Source organism: Heliangelus exortis, chromosome 9 (genome assembly GCF_036169615.1).
Source record: "Heliangelus exortis chromosome 9, bHelExo1.hap1, whole genome shotgun sequence".
NCBI lineage: Eukaryota > Metazoa > Chordata > Aves > Apodiformes > Trochilidae > Heliangelus > Heliangelus exortis.
Genome location: NC_092430.1, coordinates 3,152,928 through 3,176,884, shown reverse-complemented (window position 1 = coordinate 3,176,884; position 23,957 = coordinate 3,152,928). Strand labels below are relative to the sequence as shown.

Sequence of the window (23,957 nt, the reverse complement as noted above, 5' to 3'; positions counted from 1 at the left end):
ATCTCACACATCAGCCCTAGCACACTGCATCTTCCCTCCCTCCCCATAATGAAGAACTTGTTTGCCTGGTGGTATTTCAGCTTTTTCTTCCCATTTTCTTGTTGCTGTGGCTTGAAAATGTTTCGTGCTCCTTTTAGAGTAGCTTTAATTATAAAAGTTATGGACTTAATTTGGGTCCTGTAGTCTTCATGGCATTTCTTTTCCCTGTGCTTTCAAGTGTTGACTTGGTATCTTTTATAAAGGCTGTTTTGATAAGATGCTAATGATCAGTGTGATAAAACCAACTGCAGAAACCCCTTTCAGTTTGCAGTGGAAACAGAACTTGGAGTGCCTGGAGCCCACTCTGGGCCAAGCACAGTGGCTGTTTTCTGCACTGCAGTGTTTTTTCCTTTTTTTTCTCACATTAAGAGATTTTTAAACCAGCAGCTTTTATTTCTTCACCAAATATTCATACTTTTGTTGGTCAAGTCTGTCTCTTCTGCCACCATGCTTGTAGAAGTAGCATCCTTGAAAGGTCTGATTCTATGGACACAAGACAGAGGCTGTGATTATCCACAGCTTGGCTTTGCCAGGCAATTTCACTTTTAAAATCCATTAAGCAGTAAACTTCAAATCCCTTACTTTTCAGGTGATTGACTTCTGTCTAAAAGCCTTCACAGAGCTGAATTGTGCACATTTCCAGTCATGGAAATAGCATGTCATTGCTATCATAGCCAGTTACTTTTATAGCTATCAGCCTATACACTTAGTTACAGAGATTCTTAATTTGGGGCTTCAAGGGGAAAGTGATTATAGTCACTTTTGTGCATGTATCTTGGTTCTCATGAACTTCAGCATCCCTGCTTTGTCTGTTCACCATTTATGTTCTGACATCAGCAATGAAGGATGAATGTCTGTTCTAATTAGTTCTTTCCCTGGAGGATCACACAGAGATCTCAAGTGGGAATCCTGTACATGCATTTACTTTAGAATGCAATTTCCAAACTGAGTTGTCAGGTTTTTTAATCAAGATCAAGGAAGCAATGATTTAAAACATTAAGAAGCAGTGTATGCATTAACAGGACATGTTTGAGTAAGTCCCAATGGCAGAGACAAGGACCTTCCTTCCTCATGCATTTTACCATTTGCTGAAGAGTGTAAAAATTAAAAAAAAAAAAAAATTTCCAATAATATTTGGGTTAATAAGTATGACACACAAAACCCATGCCATCAAGGCTGCCTGTAATCCTATTTTAGTTTCAGGTCACTACAGAAATTTACTAAGCTGTTCATACAGAAAGTATTCCAGCACAGTTTTCTGACTGCCTACATAGATGTTGTAGGCATGGATAGAGCCAACATAAAGAAACTTTGCCAGCTGTACTGACTTCCTTCCACGATGAGAGCACCATCTTGGTGCTTTATACCTGTCACACTGCTGTCCCAAACAGAAACAAGGTGGTTTTGTAGCATTTGTGTTCTGAGGGGTTTCACAGGGCAAGGCTAAAAGGGTTATACTGGTTTCCTGCCAGCAGGCATGTCACAGTGGACAGCTGCTGCACGAGAGAGAGTCAAGGGGAAGTGAAATCTTGTAGAATACAAGCTCCCCTTATGTTTTTTTAATCCCCATATATGAATGGGTAATAATGCTAATAATATGCCACCAACAAATAGGCCTGTCCTTTCCATTGAGCCCAGATAGCATCGTCTTGCAGCTGTTGCAGTGCAAGTAGGAAAAAAGAAGAGCTTGAATAAGGAGCAGCTGGTACCTTGTGCCTTCTCTGTGGACCCACAAAATCCTCCCCTTTGAAACTAGATAGGCTTCAGCTGCAGACCCAGTTCTCTGCACAAACCTGGAGGCACTTAGATACTTGGAGAGATCAGCTAAGGCCTTTCCAGTGTTTTAAGATCCTAACAGATACTTGGGTCTGCCATCTCCAGTTATTATTTAGCAGCAACTATGTGCAACTTTGGGAAGCTCAACTTTTGCTTGGATCTGGCCACAGAAGGTCTTGTGGCAGTGAGCTGCACATGGAGGCTCGTGGTGTGGATTTAGTTCATCCATCTTCCCTTTGTAAGACAGAATAGACAAGCTTCAGGTAAATGGTCACATTCTGGCAGACCTCCTGCTCAGGCATGGATGTTTAGATCCACAAAATCCACAGGAGAAGAGTGAGTGGGGTGATATCATAACCATACGGTCTACGAAGGTAGTTCTAAAATTTGGATTTGATCTACTGCTCAAGTTAGATTTCCCTTTGTTTGGGACAGCTGGTGGTGACTTCACTCTTTTGATTCCTGCCAAGGTTTTGAAAACTGTCTCTGGTAGCTTTGAGACAGCAAACCATTCCAGTGGCCCTAAAAAAACAATGCAAGAGCCTGGAAGCAGAAGCAGGCTTGCCAGGTCTGATAGATTTTGGCTTCTTCAGTACCTGCTTCCCTGACTGACCTGGAACTGGGATGTACTCGGGGAGCAGTGATTTATCTGGCTGTGAGAGCTCTGTGGTGCTGTGGCCAACACACAGCATTGGTCCTGAAGGCCCAGAGTTTTTATACCAGGGCTTCCAAAATGGTTTTCCAACAGGAGTATAATAGGGAAATGGTGTGTGAGAGCTGCTACTCTGAGCAAGTGTGTATGACTAAGAACTGCTACTAAAGCAACACCAGTGGATGAGCAAAATAAGTTTAGAAACCTCTTCTCTATAGATCTGAGCACTGATATTACAGGCCAGCTGCTAAATCCTGCCATTTGTGACTCCTCACAATTCACTCAGTGTATGGTCACACACACACACACATTTCACCAAAGCATATCAAAGTATTGCATGCCCATTATTTCTAAAGAAGCAGAAAAAATAAATCTAGATTGCAATAAGCAAGGGGAGTGGTTTGTTTCAACCTGTTAGGGAGCTTGTCTATGGGAAACAAAGTAAATAGACTCCTTAATTGTGTGTAGTAAAGCCTTATTTAAGATGCTTTTATTGAGATATTATGGAGTTTTTTTTTAACTGCTTTGGTTCACTAAGTTAAACCAGTCTAATATTTGTGCCAAAAAGCCTTTCTACTTCCCTTGCCTAATAAAGCCACTATTTATTAGGCTTTAAGCTAAGTATTGCAATGAAGTTTTGGTAGCAGAGGTGGCAAGTTTTACATGTGTGCTACTGCTGTTTTCTTGTAAAAGGCTTTCTGTGATAAGCAGAACTCTCACTATATCTCAGTTTGTGCAATTCAGTAATAACTCAGATGTTTCTTTTATCTGATTTCTGACTGCAAATACATAAAACTTGAGCTCAGGGCGTGTGCTAGTAATTTACACCCAAGATAGTGCACCCATCCCATCACACAGGTCTAGGACATCAGTCTAAGTGCTGCTTGCTCTCACTGTTGCTCAGCATTGTGGGTGCAAGCTCAACTGTCCTTAAGGTTTGGTCCCTGCACTTAGGAAGTACTTGGAAAGACCAGGAAAGGGACAGGTTGTGTGCTGGGAATCAAGAGAAGGCCCTCAGAAATCCCAGATGAAGAGGGGGTACTGCACCTTGCTGTAATTCCAGGAGGACTTTGTAATAGGACAACTTCCATGTCAAAACAAAGTCACTGCTCTCAGCTTCTCTGCAGGGAAGACATGGACCCTCTAAGATATGAAGCAGAATATTTCATTAGATCTTGAAGTAAATATTTAGGCAGCCAGCAGCCAGCAGCAGGGAATGTTAAAATACTTTTCAAGTGCATTTGCAAAATTTTTGTTTCTTGTTATCTGTAATATCTTTAATCCTTGTATCTCTCGCCTAGCGATGTCTTAACATAAATAAACCATGAGTGCTGGCTTACCTGTATAGGTTTTTCTTGAGTAGGAAAGAGGTTGAGTGTAGATCAGGTTTAGTTAGCATATTCTTGGCTTTCAGTCAGTTGATTTTGGAGTTCCTGCAGCATTTGGTATGATTTTTAAATGGATACCCAAGCTGCTTGCGATGGTTAACTGTGTGGCTGATGGAACCTCCTTTCTGCTGGACATGAAAGTGATGTAAAATGTTACAAATTAAGAGATGGAGCATTGCTGTCTGATGCTTGTTTGTGGAACAAGGATGTTTGGCAGGATGCAGTATGAGAATTTCCATGTCACTTACTGGGGGCTTTGTAGAGGAGAGACAATGGATCCTAATGTATACTGGAATGACTGCAAGTTAAGCCATTGGGCAAAAGAGGGTAGGATTTATGCCAGGAATGGATTGCAGCATTTATTTTCCCTAGGAGTATGGAAAGGATGTGGTAGACACCAAAGTGTCTAAGAACTTTTTCAGTGGGCTAAGTGGTGGGGGTAGGGGTGGTGTCTTTGCATTTGCCTAGAAAAATGCAGGGAGAAAAAATCTGCAACTCCACCTATGGGTTGTTGGTTTTTTTTTCCCCTCTAAAATGTTTTTTGCTCTATGTAAACATCTTGGTTCTAGGCAACTTGATGGTTGCAAATTGTCATTCTGACTGCCTCCCAGGAAAGAGAGTTCTGCTCCTGGACTTGGAAAGATGGCAGTCTTGGTGAATTCCCAGAGTAAGCAGGCAGTAACAGAAGGTAGCAGTTGGTTTTTTTGGATTGTTCATCTCTTCCCACTGTTGCTCCCAATGGAAGGTCCAGGGAATATGTAGTTCCTGCTATTTTCACTCCACACATATCTTCTCTGATCTCAGAAACATGCTGATCTGCACTAGTACTGATGCAGTACTTAATCCTTAACTCCCCGTGCAGCAATGAACTACTCTATCCCTGTTTTCAGGGGATTTTTACCTTGACTATATATAAATAGGGACTGATTTAAGCATTTGCCTAAGTGATCATCTTAAGTGAGCCATACCTGTAAGCACCTTTGATATACCAGCACTTCAAAGCAGCATAGAGAATGAGCAGGGAAGGGTTCCACAGCATGTCAGTAAGAATAAAAGTGTTGATGCCTGAGCTTTGGGGTTTTGCAGTGTCTCCCAGGCAGGATGTGGTGTATTTCCACGGGTGTGAATAGATCAGAATGGCAAAGGCCTTCCCTGCTCTTCCAGAAAGCTCTTCATCCCCCACTTCTAGATGGAAGGTACCTCAGTGTCAGAGTCTTGGCCCAAAGCAGGACATTCAGTAAAGAAAACAGCAGATTTTCAGCCATAACAGTATTTTCCTCTGTGGTCTGTTTATCTTTCATGGATTGTATTTCAGTGCATTCTTTTGCAAACCAAGAGGCACTATGCTTGTCACAAATATAAATCAGTGATGAAATCCACTGTAATATCTTTTCTGTATAACTGAAGAAAAAGGCCAAAAGATTTTATATCTTACAGTTAAAACAATTCCTTAACAACATGCTCATGCAACTGGAATTAACTTAAGGGGTGACTTCATCATAGTTCTGCTCTTTGTAAATATTTAGAGGTTTATAAGTTCAGGCAAACACAATTGTAACCCTAAAACCTGCTCTGCTTTTTCTATACTGTAGTGTATAGTCCAACCATGTATATAAACCTCACTTTCATGGCTATTTCCCAAACCATAATATAAATTTCAAAGCTTTAAATTGGGTTTACACTATGCTTCTGGTTGTAGCTGAACGTCATATTTAAGAATGACATCATAGTTTTCTGGAGTTATTAGTGTACATAAGAAGAGGGAAATCAAAAGCAGACTTTTAAGAGGAAAATATGAAACAAAATAAATGGATTGAACACAAACACATCATGCTTTGGGGTGTTATAAACATTTTATTGTTACTTGTTTGGGAAAAACTCCCAAGTACAGCCATCTCAAAATCCAGCAGATTTAGCAGTCATGGTGTTCAAATGAAAATCTGGTACCTCGTTTTCTACTAACCACTTAAAAATGTGACTCTCCCTTTAACAATGGCTCATCAGCATGAGCTTGGCTACACTTGTTATATGACACAGCTGGGATTAGGGAGTGCAAGCTGTGGGCAGAATTAGTGCTGGAGCACTAAAATGTCACAACTTCTGTTTTCAAGTTGGAAATCTAAGAAAACTTTTACCAACAGTAATTACTGGTGATACCATATTTCAGTTAGGGATTTTTTGCTAGAAATGAACAACTTTTCATACTTCTGGTTCTGCACTGACAGTCACTCATGTTTAGACGAAGTGCTGGCACCACTGCCTTTACTTCTGTGCCTCGCTGTGCTCTTTGACATGGGCTCCTTCACCGGGGACTGGCAGTGGCTTCTGGGGACAATTTGTGTCTGTCTGTCTGTGCCGGACTGACAGACAAGCTGGCAGACCCCCGCACCTTTCTGGGAGAATCCTGCTGGGTTAAAGTGATTCAGCCCAGAATTAAGGGCAGCTGCCCCTCGGGTAACTGCTGCCCCGCAGAGGATATTGCTGGAAGCCAGGCGGTTTCCGGGTATTCCAGTATTTTGCTTCATTTGTGAGATTTTTCTCGCAGGATGGATATGGAAGGCTGCCTGAGAGATCAGCACAAAGCATTTGGCTGGCTAAGTTTGCTGTTAAAAAAAAACCAAAAAACACAAAACCCAAGCCCCGCGCTTTGTTGGATTTTTGCCTCCACTCCACGTGCTCTTTCCGAATGAGCAGGCTGGAGGTGTCCAGGTGTCTGTGCCCACAGCCATCACCGTCTTCAGAGCCACCAGAGAGCTTTTACATTGCATCCAGCTGCGACCTGGGGATAAAAGGCTTGTGGTGTGCCGATGTGGCAGACACAGCGGGAGTTGTAAACACGTGGGGAAGCCTACTCCTATTTTCACGCCTATTTTCTCGTTCTTAACAATTGTTTCAAGAAGGGAATAGAAACACGAGGAGTGCCTGTTTGGGATTTAGGTGGCAGACAGCGACTGCCCCTGAAGCCCACGAGTCGAGTGCCGCCTCGGAGCCCCCCCCGGCTGTGCCATGCGAGTTCTCTGAGCCATTACCCTGCGGGTACCGGGCTACCGCGGCCGAACGCAGAGCTCCCGCGGGGCTCGGGCAGCCGGGCCGGGGAAAGGCTGCGGGCGGAGCTTCCAACCTGAGAGCTGAACGCGGCCGCTCCTTGTGTGCCCGGGGCCGGGGCCGGGGCGGTGTCTGCGCTGTGCATGCCGGGCGCGGGGCGGTGCGGGCAGGAAGCGCTCGCTGCCGGCCGAGCCCAGCCCAGGAGCAGCCGGCGGAGGGGGCGGGCACTGCCGTGCCGGTGCCGCTGGGACTGGGCACGGCGGAGTGCGGCGGCGGAGGAGGCAGCGGCGGGATGGGGTTGGCTTCCTGAAGCGCAGGGAAAAGGGGGGGAGGGGGCTTGTTTTAGCATTTCGGTCTTCTCCGCCTTCGTCTTGTCCCTCTCTCCGAAGTTGTCCCTCCGGAGCGGCTGGCTGCGGGCTGCCCCTGTCCCGCTCCCGGCGCTGCCCGCGGCGGGGCGGGCGGGGAGCCGAGGGGAGCCAGGGAGCGGCCCGCTGCCTCCGGGGAGCAGCGGGGGGAGGCGACTGGCACAGGCGCCGGGTTCTACCGCCCGCCCCTCGGCACCGCCGCCGTCTGCTCAGCGCTGGAAGCCCCGGGAGATGGTGACACATGAAGCGTGCGGGAAGGACCATGGTTGAGAGGACCAGCAAGTTCTTGCTGATCGTGGCCGTCTCGGTGTGCTTTATGCTTATCCTGTACCAGTACGTGGGGCCGGGGCTGAACCTGGGTTCCCCCAGCGGCCGCTCCTACTCGGAGGAGCTGGACCTCTTCCCCACGCCGGACCCGCACTACGTGAAGAAGTACTACTTCCCCGTGCGGGAGCTGGAGCGGGAGCTCGCCTTCGATATGAAGGGCGAAGACGTGATCGTCTTCTTGCACATCCAGAAGACCGGCGGCACCACCTTCGGCCGCCACTTGGTGCAAAACGTGCGGCTGGAGGTGCCCTGCGACTGCCGGCCCGGGCAGAAGAAGTGCACCTGCTACCGCCCCAATCGCCGGGAGACCTGGCTCTTCTCCCGCTTTTCCACGGGCTGGAGCTGCGGGCTGCACGCCGACTGGACCGAGCTCACCAACTGCGTGCCCGGAGTGCTGGACCGCCGGGAGAGCGCCTCTTCCAAGACGCCCAGGTACCGGCCCGCCGCCGAACCCCCTTCCCCGCCGTCCCTCGGGCCGAGCACCCCTGCAGCCGCTCTCCCCAGCCCTCCCGCCGCTGAGCTCCCCCCTTCCCCCCAGTGGGAGGGAGGGAGGATGCTGTTAACGTGCTGTGCCTCGACCTGCCCGTAATCTTTCTCTAGCCGGTTCACCTGTCCTCCCCTCCCGCCCTCCAGGCTGTGCCCTGCACCTTCCTTCTGCATTCCCAAGCAAATACAAGGCTTTTTACCTCCCACGTACCTAGTACGCTGCACGCTCAGTATTATGCTTTAGGAGCCTCCGTGGGCACCTTAGCAAAGCTTCTGTATTTGTGCCACTTACTCTCTTTTCTAAGCGTTGCACCGAACCCCAGTCTCAAGTTTACCTGTGTAATCAGCTTTGCCCCGATCTGTGCACCCCTTTTCCTCCCGCCGAAACAGAGCTCCAGTGAGCTGCACACCAGCTCATCAGTCCTCACGCTTACCCCGCTGTCTTACATTCCTTTGTCAGCCTGGTAATTTTTAATGCACATTGCAGAAAACGTCCTTCAGACACTTTCGTGTTTTCCTTGTGGATTATTTTGATGGGAGACCTGGGCTGAAGTCTTTTAGGGAAAGGAGCTATCATATACATGTTCCTTGTGCCTCTCTCATCTGTACACGACGCAAGAGGGAGAGTGATCCTAAAGCACCCCTCGATGCTTCTCCAATGTGCTTCTGGTCTTTAATTCCATTATATGTCTACTTGAGTCTCTTTGCAAATTACAAGCTTCGGAGGAATTTTCTGTTTCAAGTGCTCTGGTAGAGAACTGTCTCTTACGTTAAGATCTCCAAAGATTTTGTTCTTTTAGCTCAATATGCCTTTCTGCCTCTTATTTCAGGAGACAGTTTTTAAATTGGTGACTCTCTTTCTAACACAACACACACCCTCCCTGACATACCAGTATTTTTATTACACTTTGTAAGCTCTTTGCTGTGAATCTTCATTCTTAAAGGTGTTCAAGATGTTATCCTAACATTTTCTTATGACATATTATTTACTTATATACATTTGGTTAATACCATATATAATCCCTTTAGTGAAAAGTGGCCTTTAAGAAAATGTTCTTTAGCATCACAACTATTTTTTTCTCTCTGTTTTAATAAGTGATTTTTAATAATTTTTCTTTCATTGGAGATGTGTGCAGTCTCTGGGGCTCTTTATTGTCTCTGACAAGCTTGCTACTGGTTTCAACCCGTTTCAGTGTAAGTCATCCAAGTACTGTGCTTAGATTGCTGTCATGTTAGCTGACTCAGGAGCAGCAAACTGAAGTATTTATCCAAAGCACTGAGTATCTGGGCTTTCCTGTGGTTTCCTATTCTGTTAATAAGGTGGTTGAACACACCTGTAAATAAATGAACCTTAGCCAAGCTGGTTGCTGTTGAGATTTTAGTGAAGTGTTTTAAGGAAAAATGCACAAAGTTCAAATCTGAATTTAAAAAGAAACAAAAAATTGCCTGTTCTGTGAACCTTGGCACTTGGCTGGCAAACCATTAACCTCAGATCAAGACCTATGTGGTTTTAGGAATTGTCTCAGAGCCTTGCATGCTTCTGTTGGCAGTTTTACTCTGAAGCCTGTACAGTCATCCTACTTAGCAGTTCTGTTGTGTGGTATGGTTTTTTCGTAGGTTTTTTTGGTGTTTTTTGTTTTGGGTTTTTTGTTTGGTTGGGTTTTTTGGTGTTTTTTATGGGTACCTGAGAACAGGGCATTTCAGGTTGTAGAGTAGCACTTAAATTCATTATTGCAACTCCCAGAAAGTTGAGAACCAGAAGCCTATTGCCTCATATCACATGCTGGTAAATAAAATCTTTTTTTGCCATTTGTTTTGGAACATCTGGAGCTATATGCTTCTATATGATTAACTGTTGATGTTGGATGTCCAAAAAAAAAAAAAAAATCCTGTCTCGTTCCCTCTTGTCTCTGCGTAGCCTGAAATATTTTTGCTTAATGTGATCTCTTGCCTTACCTTGTTATAACTATGGTGTGGAAGTTTTTGATAGCCTAAGGTTTATCTCCTTGGTCTGTTAAACGAGATCCAGAATTTACTGTTCATTTTATTCTGAGGATGGTTTTGGTGAAATGAACAGCTACTCGATTTTTTTTTAATAATACTGTCCTAGTGCAGCTTAGTAGTCAGTTCTTCAAACTCTCATTTATTTCAGATGTAAGAAATTTTTGAGCAAGAGACAGACAATGCTCTTTTAAATTTGATTAATTTTCTTTGTTAGGAAGAGCATAGCTTTTTGTCATGTCTGTTGCACTAAGAGCAAAGTACCTTCTCCTTGAGAAGGTTGGATCTCTTATGTTGAAACAGGATAAGACATCTGCTAAAGAGGCTGTTTAGTGATGGAAATGAACTATGAAAATATCTTTGTCTTTCAAAAGGAAAAAAAGAACAAGGAGCACCAAACAACTGCTCCAGCAGGGTTCACTCAGATTCTGATATTATCTACTCTTTGTTTTTGAGGAGTCTTCAAATTTAGCATTTAGACCTCATGTATTTGCCTCTGCATTCACAAGTTCATGGGAAGTTTAAACCTTTGTTCTTCTGACTGTGTGTTTATCCCTCAAAACAAAACAGCTGACTTGTGATTACGTATAAATCTGCCTTCTAGTGAATGTTGGAAAGCGTGAAGGTCATTCAGGATTGCTCACATGTACAAATCATGAGTTTAAAGCTGTTAACTTCGTAAGGAATGCAGTTTTATCACTGAACAATGCCCTATTGCACTGCATTCCATAACCTGTGCATGGTACATAAATTTACAGTGCAATTTCTCTTTATTGTTCTGCTGTTCTGTGTTAGACTTACTGATTAGAAGCCCTACGCTGCCAAGGACTGAGAATTATTCCCTTTATTCTGAGTTTTTTCTGCCCTTTTTCTCCCCCTCCAATATTCATACAGTAAGCTTTTTAGAGATTTTGATTTTTCTGAAGTGTGAACTTTCACAGCTTCCGACCACATATCTGTCCCTTTGCAGGGATCTGTTCTTGATGAGGTTTTTATTACATGTGTGCATAGGAACTGCAGAGACACGTTGTCAAGAGACCAACTGTTTGAGAATGGAAAGCTTTATCAAATAATTTTTATAATGTTAGCACTTTTTGAGCTCTTTGGCTTATCACTCTTTGCAGATCCCTGTGTGCTGGGAGTTGTGAAATACCTATCTGCAGTAAGCAAGGGGCATTTTTTCCACTCAGCAGTTCAACTCAGACTGGTTTCTCTTAGAGACTGGTGGGGAAATATGAGTATAAAGCTATTTTCAGTATTCTGATTCTTGTATCTAATCTTTAGCATGTGGAGCATATTAAAGCCCACTAGTCTGATACAAAACCTTTTGCAGCTGGTTCTGCTCACCTGTAAAGTAGGTTGGTCTTTCAGAGCCAAAAAATACTGACTGGCTGGGAATTTTTGTCATGAAAATATTTTAATTTTACAGAATAACTAAAAGGAGCTGAAAGTTGGAACTCTTCAAATATCTGCCTTTCGATTTGAAGTACTGCATTTATCTGAGCCTAAGGCTTTTGGCTAGTATACCAGGTTTAATTACTCTTGCTATTTTTTCACCTCTTGTTGGCAAAGCAAAAGGATGTGTCCTTAGATATGTTCCTGCCTGAGGGTATACTTAGACTAACCTGATTTTGCAAAACTATGCATTTGACTGTTTTTCATTAATCTTTAAACAAAAGTTGTGTCATAACGTAGTAATTTTGGGTTTTTGCTTAGAAGGTTGCAGAGACTCATTACCTAGACCTCAGATTTTGCTTTTTTACCCTTTACCTTGCCCACTTTACAAATAAAAATATATGCTGATTAAAACCTTTTGATGATCACTTAAAAAAATTCAGAAATACTTCAAAAGAGTTGGCTTGAGTTTTATCAGCCAAACTGAACTGAATGTTTTTGTGTACACAGTGTAAGAACAATCATTAAGGAATGCTCCACTGTGAGTGCACAGCTGATGTATTCCACCACACTGGTGCATGTGAATTTTTTAAAGTTTGTTATTTAAAAATTGCAGTGTGTAACATTTTGGCTCCATTTTCAAGGCTCTCCTTAATGGTCCTGTTTTGTCAGTTTGAAGTGCTGGACAGAGGGCCTGTTCTTCTGAGCAATTCTAATGAGCACATATCTCTATAAAACTAATGGGATTTTGAGTCGTGGCACCTTGTGAACTTTCTGCCTCTTCTTGACTAATATCTGTGATTTAAGATAATTGGTGTTTTTGAAGAAAATTAGAATTCATTTGTGCTGTAGGGGCTTGAGGTGAAAAATAATATGTGATCTGCAAGTATGTGAATTTGATGTTGCTTGGTAGATTACCTGCAGATTTACCTGGTGAGACTGGGTGGGACATCCTGGAGTATGTGTGTTGAAGCTTCTTCCCTGCAGGAAACTGGTGAAGGTCTTTAGTTGGGTGTGAGGTTGTGAGTTGTCATATTACCTTTTAAGAAAACACTACCAGAGGAGATGGTTTATAACTCAGAGATTATTACAATACTGCCTTCCCTCTAGGATGTCTTGTTTTTTTTCTAGGAAGAAGAGATCAGCCTCTTCTTGTGGCCTCTTCATTAATTGGTTTGCAGGGTTGGATTTCCTGGGTTTCTTCAGCAGTCACCAGAACCTTTTGACTTCTTGTGGTAGAAATTGGAGGACTGTAAACTGGAACCTGTTCTCTAGAAATTCATTCAGGCCCAGTTATTTAGGAAAACTTCTTTGTAAGATTGTTTCATAGGTGAAAATGCTGTTGTGCCTTATCTGAGTCATGTTTGTACCCACTGCCCACACTTCCTGCTCTCACCAGAATCCTACTCTGCCAACATATTCCTGGCCCAAATGTCAGTCACTACAGTGACAAGCAGAGCCACAGAAGAATCATGACAGAGATTGGCCAGAAGGGTTTTGGCTGTGGTATTCCAGTTACTTTGACCTAGAAGTGAAGAGTGACTGTACAGATAGAACACTCCTGATTTTAAATTCAGTTATTAATGGCTGGGATATTCAATGTATTGTCCATGTTCTGTGACTTCTAGCTGTCTTTTACAGGTTTTGGCTTTCCTATGTCTCAAAAAATGGATAATTGTCTTCAGGCAGTCATAGAACCAAGGCCACTGCTTTGTGTCTATTTTAAATTTCCACCTATTTGTCTGTACCTTACAAAATCTGTGGTAGTAATACTTTTAAATAGGCAGTATTTTCTTAGTGAACACTTGAGCTTGTGCTTGCTTAAGAAACCCCCAAAGTGACGTAGTCTTAACTCTGCAAAGTTTATCCTGGTTTATGTATGTGTCTCCAGGAAGTATTAGAGCAGAGAAAATGTTCAATTTTGAACTGAAATTGTGCTTTGTCAAGCAAGGATTAAGCATGGACTTTAATTCCTAATAATCACAATTATGATAGCTGTTAAGATTTTTTTGTTCAAGTCTTACTTGATATGTGGGTGGAAGGGAATGGAATATCAGAAGCAAACATCTTCCTGAAGAAAGATGTTAGTGCTGGTATGGAGAAACACAGCTGAAGTAGTCTGGGACAGATTTTCTTGTTTCCAAAATGGTAGTTGGTTTTAAAAACAAATTTAAAAATCTCTACTTTTTCAAAGGGAATGAAAGTAAGAACGTATAAAGAAAACATAACTTCTAGCATAGATTCAAGACAACACAGTTTCTATCATTGCTGTTTAATATATTTTTGTTCACCCTTCTGCTTCTCTAACAGAGTACCCTGCTGACACAGGGAGCCTTATACACCTCTGTAGGTGTCTGACACCAGTGTGTCAAGTTTCAGAGCTTAAGAGGTTGCTTTGGATTTTCTTGTGTGTCACTACCAAAGGATGTGTGGCTGGTGGAGCCAGAGACATCTCATAACTGGAAGAAGTGATTTCAGGAAAAGTCCGTGCAGAGAGAGGTCATCAAATGAAGAAGACTTTAGAGTTTACTTAGTAGAGTTCACCTAATAGAGTTCAGTAGTTTGGACTTGTATTAAACAGATACATCTGTTCTCATTTCTGTTCCTAGCCTCAGAAATATGGATGCTGCTTCATCCCTACCAACTGCTGAGTAGAGCTAAGGATAGGAAAGTCTGGAGCTTCTCTGTTCTGATTGTGCTTCCAGAAAGGATAGCACCTCGTGTTATACTAATTCACAACCTAAAACAGCTATTAAATAGTCCATCTAAAAGCTGGCCATAAATTTCAGAGTTCTATGTTAATGTACAGACCTTTCCTGCCCACTTATTTTGTCTCTTTCAGAAGCAACTGGTTTCTTAGCATGTTACTACTGTTTTGATCTGTGCTTCCCTTCCCTCCACCCTTTCATGGTAAATTCTACATAATACCTCACCTGTGTTTTCATGGAGGAAATATTCCACAATTTCCTGCCAATTTAAACAAGAAAACCGTGATTTGCAATTAACTTTTTATGGTCTGACCCTGTATTTTGCTTCATAACTAATCTCCAGCCTATTAAGTAGGAATTCTTTGATTACAACTCACCACAGACTGAAATATTACTGTTCCTTTTATGGAGCTCTTCTGTGTGAGGGGGGAGGGCTCTGAGCTTCCTGAGCCACTTTTGCTTTTTTATTTTTAAAATACACCGAGTTTCCTTTTTGGTTAATGTTGATCTTGTAGATTTATTGGTTTTCTGGCCAAATAGCATTGCTTAGAGTTTCAAAATGCCTGCTGAGTTTTCACTGTCTAATTTCAGGGATGTTGAAAGAGGCCTGCTTTGTGGACAAATGCTAAAGTAGATGTCTTTCCTTCTAAAAACTCCTTCCACATATTGGAATTAATCTACATTTTAGCTTTGGTTCTTGTGTTACTTAGGCACAGATGTGGATAAGATATCTGATTACTGGGAAATAGTCAGGGGCTTTTGAAAGAAGATTTTGTGAAGAGCATGCATTGTTTAAGAAAAACTTAAACAGCCTAAAATAAAAAATATTCTAATGTATTTTTTCCTCTCTGAACTCTCAGAAAATGTCATTGTCCAAACAAATACTGCAAAACCAGGATTGATTTGGTTTAAACTAACAGCTCTTCCTATTGTGACCCCCTTGCCCTCAGTAGTGATTTTAGTTGGGATACCTGTGACCCTCTATCAAAGCTCTGGGAGAAAAAAATCAGTGCCTCATAGCTAAGAGAAACAGAAGCAGCATTCTGACTCATGGGTTTTCTGGCAGGCTTTGCTTTTCTACTGGAGATGGGGAAAGAATAAGGAGCATGAGAATCATAGAATATACTCATAATTGATCGAGCATCCCTTCTGTTAGCATGCCTTCAACCATAAAAGAATGGATTACATTTTTCTCTTCTTTGCCTCTTTCTCTTCTCTTTCTTGCCACCTCTACCTTTTTTTTTTGTCTTTGGAATGGAAAAGACAGATGGGACTCGGGTAGTTCTGCAAGGAGCAAGATTGCACGGATTTATCTATCCTGCCTGCTGAAGCAAGTACAGTAGGGGTCATTTAGATGAAAAGCCTCATTAAGGGAAATACTTCATCCCTTTTATACTGCACAGGAAAGCCAGTATATATGCATGGGGAACCCTTTCAGTAAGGACATGCCTTGCATCTTTTCTAGGGGGACAAAACTGGAACTTCTTGTTTCAAGCATCTAAGTGGAGTTTCTGTTACTGATTATACTGTTGTGGTTTGTGTTCTTACTTGCAACACATCCAAAATACATCCTCTTGAGCCTTTTTTTGCCCTGGAGTTTTCCTTTGATTTATTTGACCAAATTGCCATAAACATTTAAAAATTATGGCATCTTTCTGTTGTGTACATAGCCTGTAGAGCCTTAGACCTGTCCAAAGACTTCACCATTAATTTCACCATTATTGTCCTGTATTTTTAACAGCCATATTGTTACATGTCAGGATTCCTGCTGTTGCTTTGATTTTTGAAAGGTCATATTATGCTGAACAGTAATGATTCAATATTGTTCCAGGATTTTTTTTTCTTGTACTTTGCAAACAGACTTTTGTCTGTATTATTTCTTCACAGTATCTGCACAACCTTTATTTGCCATCCCCCTGTGGAAGATCATAATTAGCCTATTACTGTTTTCAGCAGTTATACTTTAATAGTATATTTAATACCAATTTTCAACCCTGAGTGTTTGGAATTCAGACAGGCTCCAAGCAGACAAGTGCACTAGAAGTTTATATGAGACTAGCAATTTATATGAGAGCATAATTTTCCTTTTTGTAGGAAAATTCCACCTTCAAATATTGAAATTATAAAAATCGCCAAACAGTACATGAGTTTTGATTTAAAAATACAGCACAGCCAGTGACTGTTTCTACTGAGAGAGAGCTTAACTATAGGTGATCTCTTACTTGTGACTTGGGTATGTCAAGAAGCCCTCACAATACTCTCAGTATGAATTTGGGTTCTCTCCTATGTCATGAGGACTCATTTTACAAGGAGTATCAGGAAGTTGTTCAGTGACAGGAGTTGTAGCTCTGGTTGGAAAAGGCAGGAGGAGTTGTACTTCATTTCTGATTGTAAAAGGAGCATCTGATGATGGGGACAGGAAGAAAAATGAGATAATCAGTCTACAGGTAATCATGAGGAAATGAGGATTTTCAGGTATTAGATGGCTTCTTAGTTAGCAGTAAAGCTTTCTTTTAAGTAACCATCAAGTCTTCGGTGTTAGTGAAGATACAGTTTTAATTTCTTGCCTTTTGTTCCCCCAGTTTCTTTGCCTTGGGACTTTTGTAGGAATGCTGAAACTGTGATTGTTGAAAGGAGTAATCATAGAACTGCTCAGGCTGGAAAAGACCTTCAAGATCATTGAGTTCAGCCTTGTTCTAACACTCGTACCCTGTTTCTCATGACCCATCACGAAACCATGTCCCCAGGTGTCACATCCAGACAATTTTTAAACACATTCAGGGATGGAGAGAATAATATTAGACTATGATACGCAAGAAAAATCTTTTAAGAAGTGTAATGTGAATAAATTAAGTATGTGAGACAGCCAGTTTAGTAAATTTAAAGGCATTTGCCCCTGGCTTGTAAAACATATTTAGAACTTTAACTGGCAACTGCTAAGAATATATTTTTATAACATGATTTAGACAACTCCTTGGAAGAAAAATTGGCAAGTTCTGTGTAGTTCTTTCACTTTTTCCTTGGTGTTGTGGCTGCCTTGAGACAACTGAAAAGGTTGCCTTCAGCTGCTCTGAAGGTTTTCTGTGCTGCAACATGCTGCTTATAGCAGCTTCTGTCATGTAGCAATGCATTAAAGGAAGGTGTAAACCCTAAAAGCCCCATCAAAGCTCAAGACAGGAAGCAAAAAAAAAAAAATCAGAATTAATGCTTTGAAATGGCTTCCCATGAGGTGACTATGATATAGAAGTTTTTCACAGCCCTTTCAGTGTTCTCAGTTCAGGAAACAGGTTCCTGTGTGATAAGCTGGCAGCCTGATGAGTGGATCAGTGTGGCCAAACGTGGTGTTTGTTGCATGAAGGCAAAGAATGACACATCCTTGCTGCCTGGAGGTGGCTTTGCATGTCCATTAATGTCCTTAAGCAAAGGTTGAAGTCATGTCCCTTTCATAGGCCCTTTCATTGGTCAGGTGTTTGTATCTCTCAGGTCTTCGTAGAGCTTTTCTCAGAAACATTGCTTAAGGTTTCCCTGGATTCTGCTCACACTGCCAGTTCTTATCTAAGTATTAACCCAGCAGTTCCTGGGAAGAAATATTCTGTGGTCAGCTGCAATGTTTCCACAGTGCTTATAATAATAGGAATTGTTAGCTGGAGAAGTACACTTGTTCTGTCAAAAGCTTTGAAACTGGTTGGTGAAAAGAGTTTTGTTTACTCTAATAGGATTTCACCAGATGGGAAACAGGAGGAAATTGTCCATCCCATTTCCAACCAACAGAAAGGCCCAGCCAAGGGTGTGGAAGTTGTGTGTTATAAAAACTGGATTGTTGCCCATATTATTAGGTACTTCAGGGAAGCCAGTAGAAACTGTTCTGAACTTGGCTGTCTGTCCTAGCTTGCTCAGGCAGGTTTCTCTGTCTGTTTGACAGTGCTGAGCCGAGGTTATGCACACTATTTGCACAGCCAGCTTTTATGTTGCTAAGCTGTAAAATGATCCATGCCTGTGGTGGGGTGCTGGCTTTTGTAACTGTTCAGCACAGGTTTTATGTTCCTCCCAAACAGTTGGGCTCCCAGGGGCAAGGGTTGATTCTCTCCTGGTGCCTGGGGGAACCACCCTCTGACACCAAAGTCCTCAAAAGAACTTCTCCTTTGTGACTGGCCCAGTGGAAGGCAGCAGCACCAAGCAGCAAACTTCTTTATTGCCTAAAAAAGGGAAGATACTTGCTAAACCTCAGTACCAGTTTGTATTTATGACTAGCCAGGCATTGTCTCTAACAGGTAGCAGAGAACTTTGCCTACTTTTCATATCCAGGGAAAGTGCTACATGCCACCTGACCTGAAGTATTTTAACACTAGGGGTTTTATCTGTACCCTGTATCGTGCCCTTGGAGCTCTTTTGAAATAGATCACACAAAAATAGATGAGTGTCTGCATCACATTAGTTTCCCAGTCTTGAAACCACAGGTGACAAAGTTATTACCTAGCAAAGGTATCTAAGGGCTGTTGCTCTTGAAGAGCATATGCATGGGATGTGTATGTGTACAAGCTGGGCTTCCTAAAATTCCCCTACAGTTAATCCCAATGCCATGCTGAGCTGGAATATTGTGTGTTCTTTTTATAAAGATGGAAACAGAGGCAAAGGTTATTCTGCTTGCCATGGGACGTGCTAGGACACCAAACTTATGGTCACAAAGTGTATTTGTTGAGTGCTTATCCTTGTACTTACACTAGTAGCTCGTGCCTTGCCACAGGGGAGATTATTCATTGGTGTCTTCCCTGCCTTAGCACCTGCAGAAGGGGTGAGCTTGGCTTGGGCTGGGTAATAAGGTAACTGTGCCATCTCCTGTCACTCAATCAGATGCTGCGTTCTAAAGTCATGAAACAAATGCAGAAATAAATCTTCCTGCAGACTATCCCACAGCATGGCTACTTCCATTTGGAAATAACTTCCCCCTGGGGCTTTCTCTTGAAAGGCTTTTGTGATGAGAGCGATTTCTTCCTTGTGCTTCTAGCGAGTGTTGGAGGATGAGGACTTGACACTTGAGGTGTAGTTGGACTATTATTACAGTATAAATCACCATAGGAAGGGTGCAGCTGCAGTTTATAAACATTGCTGGGTGATCAATAGTTTCTCCTGTCTGCTGCATGGATACAGACTGGCTGTGATAAAGCACTGGTTGTTAGAGAAACACCCAGCTGGAAATGTTGAAGAAATTGAAGGATGGATTCTTGGAACATTTGGGGTGTGTGGGATGGCTGGTCTGCCAAATACTTCAGGCAGGATGAACCCACCCATTTCCTAAGTAGGATGTTCTTCAAGTTATTTGAGGGTTGTCATGAAAAGTCTGTTTTCTGGATTGAAGCCTGGCCAGTCTCAAATCTGGAATAACTGTTCATGAGAACACAAAGAACATTTATATTTGTCAACTATACTATTGTTGTAAAGTGGGATTTAGAGACTCTTGCCTTGTCCAGAAACAATCTGAGAACAGTTTTCTCTTAAATCAATAGAATTACTTATATAGCAAAGAATTTAGATGGCTCTTTGCTATGTCTTTTCATGGGAGCATGTGTTTGTGTTGGGATGTTTGGGAAAGGTGAAACCAAATCAAGTTAAAATAGGTGGATTAAACTCAAGCAGGTTTCTTTATCTGTATGAACCGTGACATCTCAGATTATTCTGAAAATTTTGTAATTGGTGCAAATAAACCCCTATTATAGATGACACACAGAGCTAGTGATTTCCAGAAGTGTCAGTTATTACGTTCCTAGGGATTTCAGGATTTGCTATATAGTGGATACTGTTGGAATATCCCTGTTTTGAAAAGCAACACTGGGTTCCATGTGAAGTGGTTACTCTGAGGTCAGTGAGGAGAGAATACAAGGAGGAAATGAGTGGGCATTAACTTCCCACAGGGTAAATCAGAGTAATCCTCCTTTCAAACAAACCCAGTTACTGGGTGTGAGGAGGAGCTCTGAATCTTGGTGGATTTCTGCAATTAAGAATACGAGTCTCATGCTCTCAAAAATAATTAAGCAGGTGTTTATAGTGGTGAGGGAACTCGGAGTAGGAGCTGGTTATAACAATTTACTCTGTTTATTGGCCTTTCTTCCCCCTTCCTACTTATATCTAATTTAGAAGTGGCTAATGGCTGAAGCTAGAACTAGCTACAATACATGTTACATTTTTTGTACCCTGCTTGATGAAACAAAGGTCTAGTTGTTTAAGCTCCATTTAAAACTCTGTAAAAGTTCCCATGCTTCTGATCTGTGCTTTTAAATCACACCTCCAAGCCTGTATGGGAAAGCAGCAGGCAAGTTTTAAGAAATTAGTTCTTCATTTTGTTCAGAACATGGCTCAGTCCTTACAGGATAAGGGAGAAGTACAAGCATGAGAATGGCACTTTTAGGTGCTGTGTGCTTGGTTAGGGATGAAATGAGACCAGTGCCTTGAGGTTATGTAAAGAGGGATCTGAAAGTTTTTGCCCCAGGTCCCTAGGTCAATGCAGAACAAGCTTGATGTGCTCAAAGCTCATATCCATCCAGTCATTACTTTCAGTGTAGCTCTTCCATGGCTGAAATGCAACTCTCTCTATAGCCCTAAACAGACCTCTTTTTTTGGCAGTCTTGGTTCAGCCTGTAAGATTTAGTTAAGTGAAGGAACTGAGCTATGTGAACCATTGATGATGACTTGTGGCTTCCTGAGGGGATTTCTGATTTTAATACCTAGCCTCTCTATCATGCCAGAGTTCTCTTCTGCTCTCTTCTAAGTAAAATAGCATTGGTAGAATAGGACACAGGTGCAGACTATGTCATGGCTGCTGGAGAATATCTGACAAACAGCCTCAGAACTGAAATCCTGACCCCCATGAATCATCTCACTTTAATTCTGTGAAACCAGGAGTATCCAAACTTGTATCCTAGTGAGCCCCGGACGCAAGGAACGAAAATGTTTAACTTATGTTAGAAAAGTTGCCTAAAAGGCACACAAAATGGAGAGTAGAAGTCTGGCCTTAGGTATGAGACTTTTGAACATAGTCACAGCAAGAATCACTTCAGTAGCTTGGACAGATACTGGATGCTCTTATTTTTCCCTTCCTTTGTAATGTCACTCACTATACAGCTCTAAAAGAAGTTTTTATACAAAGGGTTACTTACAAGGAGGCCCAGGAGACAGGAGCCACTTTCTGAGGTCACTTGGGAGGAAGAAGAGAGACACTGAATTAGAACCAGAACTAAACAGAATCCTGGACTTTAAATATGGAATTTAGCTTTCTTAGCTTTTGTGTAGTTCTGTATTTTTGGTTCCTGTTTATATCTAATTTATATCCTGTTTATATCTCTCCAATGTTTGGGAGAAGGGAGGTGTCCTCTGCAGTATGGGCTGTCCAGCAGCAAGTCAATCCAAGGTGAGGGTGTGGGTTCCTGGAGGTCTTTGCTCTGCTCAGCCTGTCTGATGCTTGCCAAGGTGCAGTGTTTTAGCCTCAGTGGAAGTGGGTAAGTGACTTCAGGCCCACGGGTTTTATGGCATACATGGCATGCTGTAAATTTACATGATAGCACCTTCAGATATGATGTGAAACCTGTTGTGTTTGGATTGAAAGGAACTACAATACTGCAGCTGGTTGCTTGCCACGGAGGGGAAGGTTAGTGAATGTTTCTGCCATATTCTTGGCACAAAACTATTTCCTGTTTCTTTTCCTGGGTACAGCAGTTTTTACCAGAGGCAGAAACTGTGCCATTTCAATGTCAGGAGTTTGAGTACAAATGTTGTACAGAGCCCACATGCAAGTGGGCCAAGAAAACTCGGTTTTCTAACACACTGGAAGAAACATCCTTTGAATTTTTAATTTTTTTTTATATTAACCATTTGGTGCCACTTTCCTTTTCTTCTTTGTTCTTTTCTATCAGGAAAAAATAATTGTAAATGCAGACACTTAGATAACTCCATCTGAGGAAAATGGAATCGGTTTATTTGGCTGGAAGCCAGAGAACAAAGTGAACCTGTCATAGGATTCTTAGCCACTTATGAGAAAAGTCTGGGTTTAGTTTCAACGATTCAGTAGTGAAATTCAAGCATGGGTAACAGTTGTGGTTCACAGTCTTGGGAGAGGTATGCTGCTGGGCTTGGTTTCCAGTTCTGTGGCTCATCCAGCTGTCAAGAGATCAGGTGTCATGGCCAAGAGAGCTCTTGCAGCATTGATCTCATCTGGAGTGGGCAGGGACTCGTGTTGCTGACAGGAATAAGGGTTGGACTGTTCGTGCACACTTGTAGCTCAGAGCAGTTGGTTTCACTGGCAACAAGACAAGCTCCAGTGCAATTAAATATTTTTATGTCCTTCTGTGGCAACCTGGTAGAAAAGGAAGGCAGTAGAAGGACACTGAAAGATAACTTAGTTCACTGGCCAAGACTCTCTATTTGCCTTCAGGATTTTTCTGGCTTAATCTCACATGGCTTTGAATTAGGTTGCACTGTAATTCAGTTAATTTGCAAGTTGCAGTCTCAGACAGGTTGTTTCTTGGGATTGACTAGTCCACATCCCACTTTCTGCTTCCATGAAGAGAGGGGTGTGGGAGATAAAGATTGTGGGAAGTTTGACAGGCACCACGTATGTGCTAGAGATTCTGAAAAAGCATATTTAGAACAATGATTCTTAGGCAAATCCTTCTTGTCCCTGGATGATCTTTGAGAATTGCTGTACCTGAGCAGACCACTGCCCAATTTATAAGCTCTCTAGCCCTACTGTGTTATAGTATAGAGGCATAAAGTTTAGTGTGATCAGGTTCAGTAGCTCTATCTATTTTTGTGTTCAGGCAATCCTTGGCAGGAAACAACAAGGGTGTCTTGCAGACTTGAGGAGTTCAGTGCTCTCAGTAGCAAGAAAGATTCTTGCTTTTCTATTTAGTTGAGGAATTTGTAGGGATACAGTAAAAGAACATAGTTTATTCTTTTATTTCATTTTCCTCTTCTTCAAAAGACCAGATGTTGGAGTTGTGTTTGTCGTTCCAGAGCTAAACACTTCCCTTGACTTAACCAACACCAGTGATGCAAAAAAAGAAAAGAATGAAAAGTTTTATGCCATGCCCCAAAGCACTTAGGAATTACTGCAGAATGTTCACTTGCATGTCTAAATTTTGGCAGGAAATGAGGCAGGAAGTGCTTTATTAGAAACTTTGTCCCAAGAATCTATAATGGCCCAATTTAATTATGTTGGCAAGGAGCTTGAGTGGTGACAGCAGATCTGTATGCTTGCTGATTGTTGCCTCTTGCCCCATGCACTGACATTTCAAGAGAACAGTCAGCATTTGCAGAGTGAGAGCATGGATGTGGAAACAAAATAGAGCACCATTTTCAACTCCAGCACAGTCTACTTGGACGTGCAGGGATCTCCTTTTTCCACAAGGATTTGGATGTTCTGTGCCATGTACTGGACTGAACTGAAGTAATTGCAGCATTGATTATAGCATCCACTGTGTGAGGTTTTTTTTTTTAATAGATATGCATGTAATGACTTGTATTGTTCTGATGCTTTTCTCCATGCTTTCATCCATAAGAGGTTCAAACTATGCATAGAAAGCATCACCAGTGCTGTGATAATATTCATATTCTACTGCTGTTCTCCTGGTGTCTGTTGGCCTTTCAGAACCCCAAGGGTACAAACATCTTCAAAGGTACCTCAAATTAAATTGGCAGGAATCCTATAAATTTGAATCTGGACTTGACTACTTCTCAGTTATATGTATTTATCTCCATTCTTACCAGGTTGTTAACAAGAAATGCA

The 23,957-nt window shown here is 42.1% G+C and overlaps 1 protein-coding gene and 1 long non-coding RNA gene across 2 annotated transcripts in view; one reads left to right on the top strand and one right to left on the bottom strand.

Annotated features, from left to right (window-relative positions):
- Positions 1-7,087: 7,087 nt before the first annotated feature.
- HS6ST1 (heparan sulfate 6-O-sulfotransferase 1) overlaps positions 7,088-23,957 on the top strand; it is a 179,530-nt gene continuing 162,660 nt past the window's right edge. The window contains exon 1 of the mRNA XM_071751700.1: positions 7,088-8,024. Coding sequence (XP_071607801.1) covers positions 7,507-8,024 — 518 coding nt within the window. The 5' untranslated portion in view covers positions 7,088-7,506. The remainder of the gene's footprint in view (positions 8,025-23,957) is intronic.
- LOC139799603 (uncharacterized) lies at positions 17,573-18,985 on the bottom strand. The gene is made up of 2 exons (XR_011727368.1): positions 18,902-18,985; positions 17,573-17,759 (listed from the first exon to the last, which is right to left on the bottom strand). It is a non-coding gene; the product is annotated as an uncharacterized lncRNA (long non-coding RNA).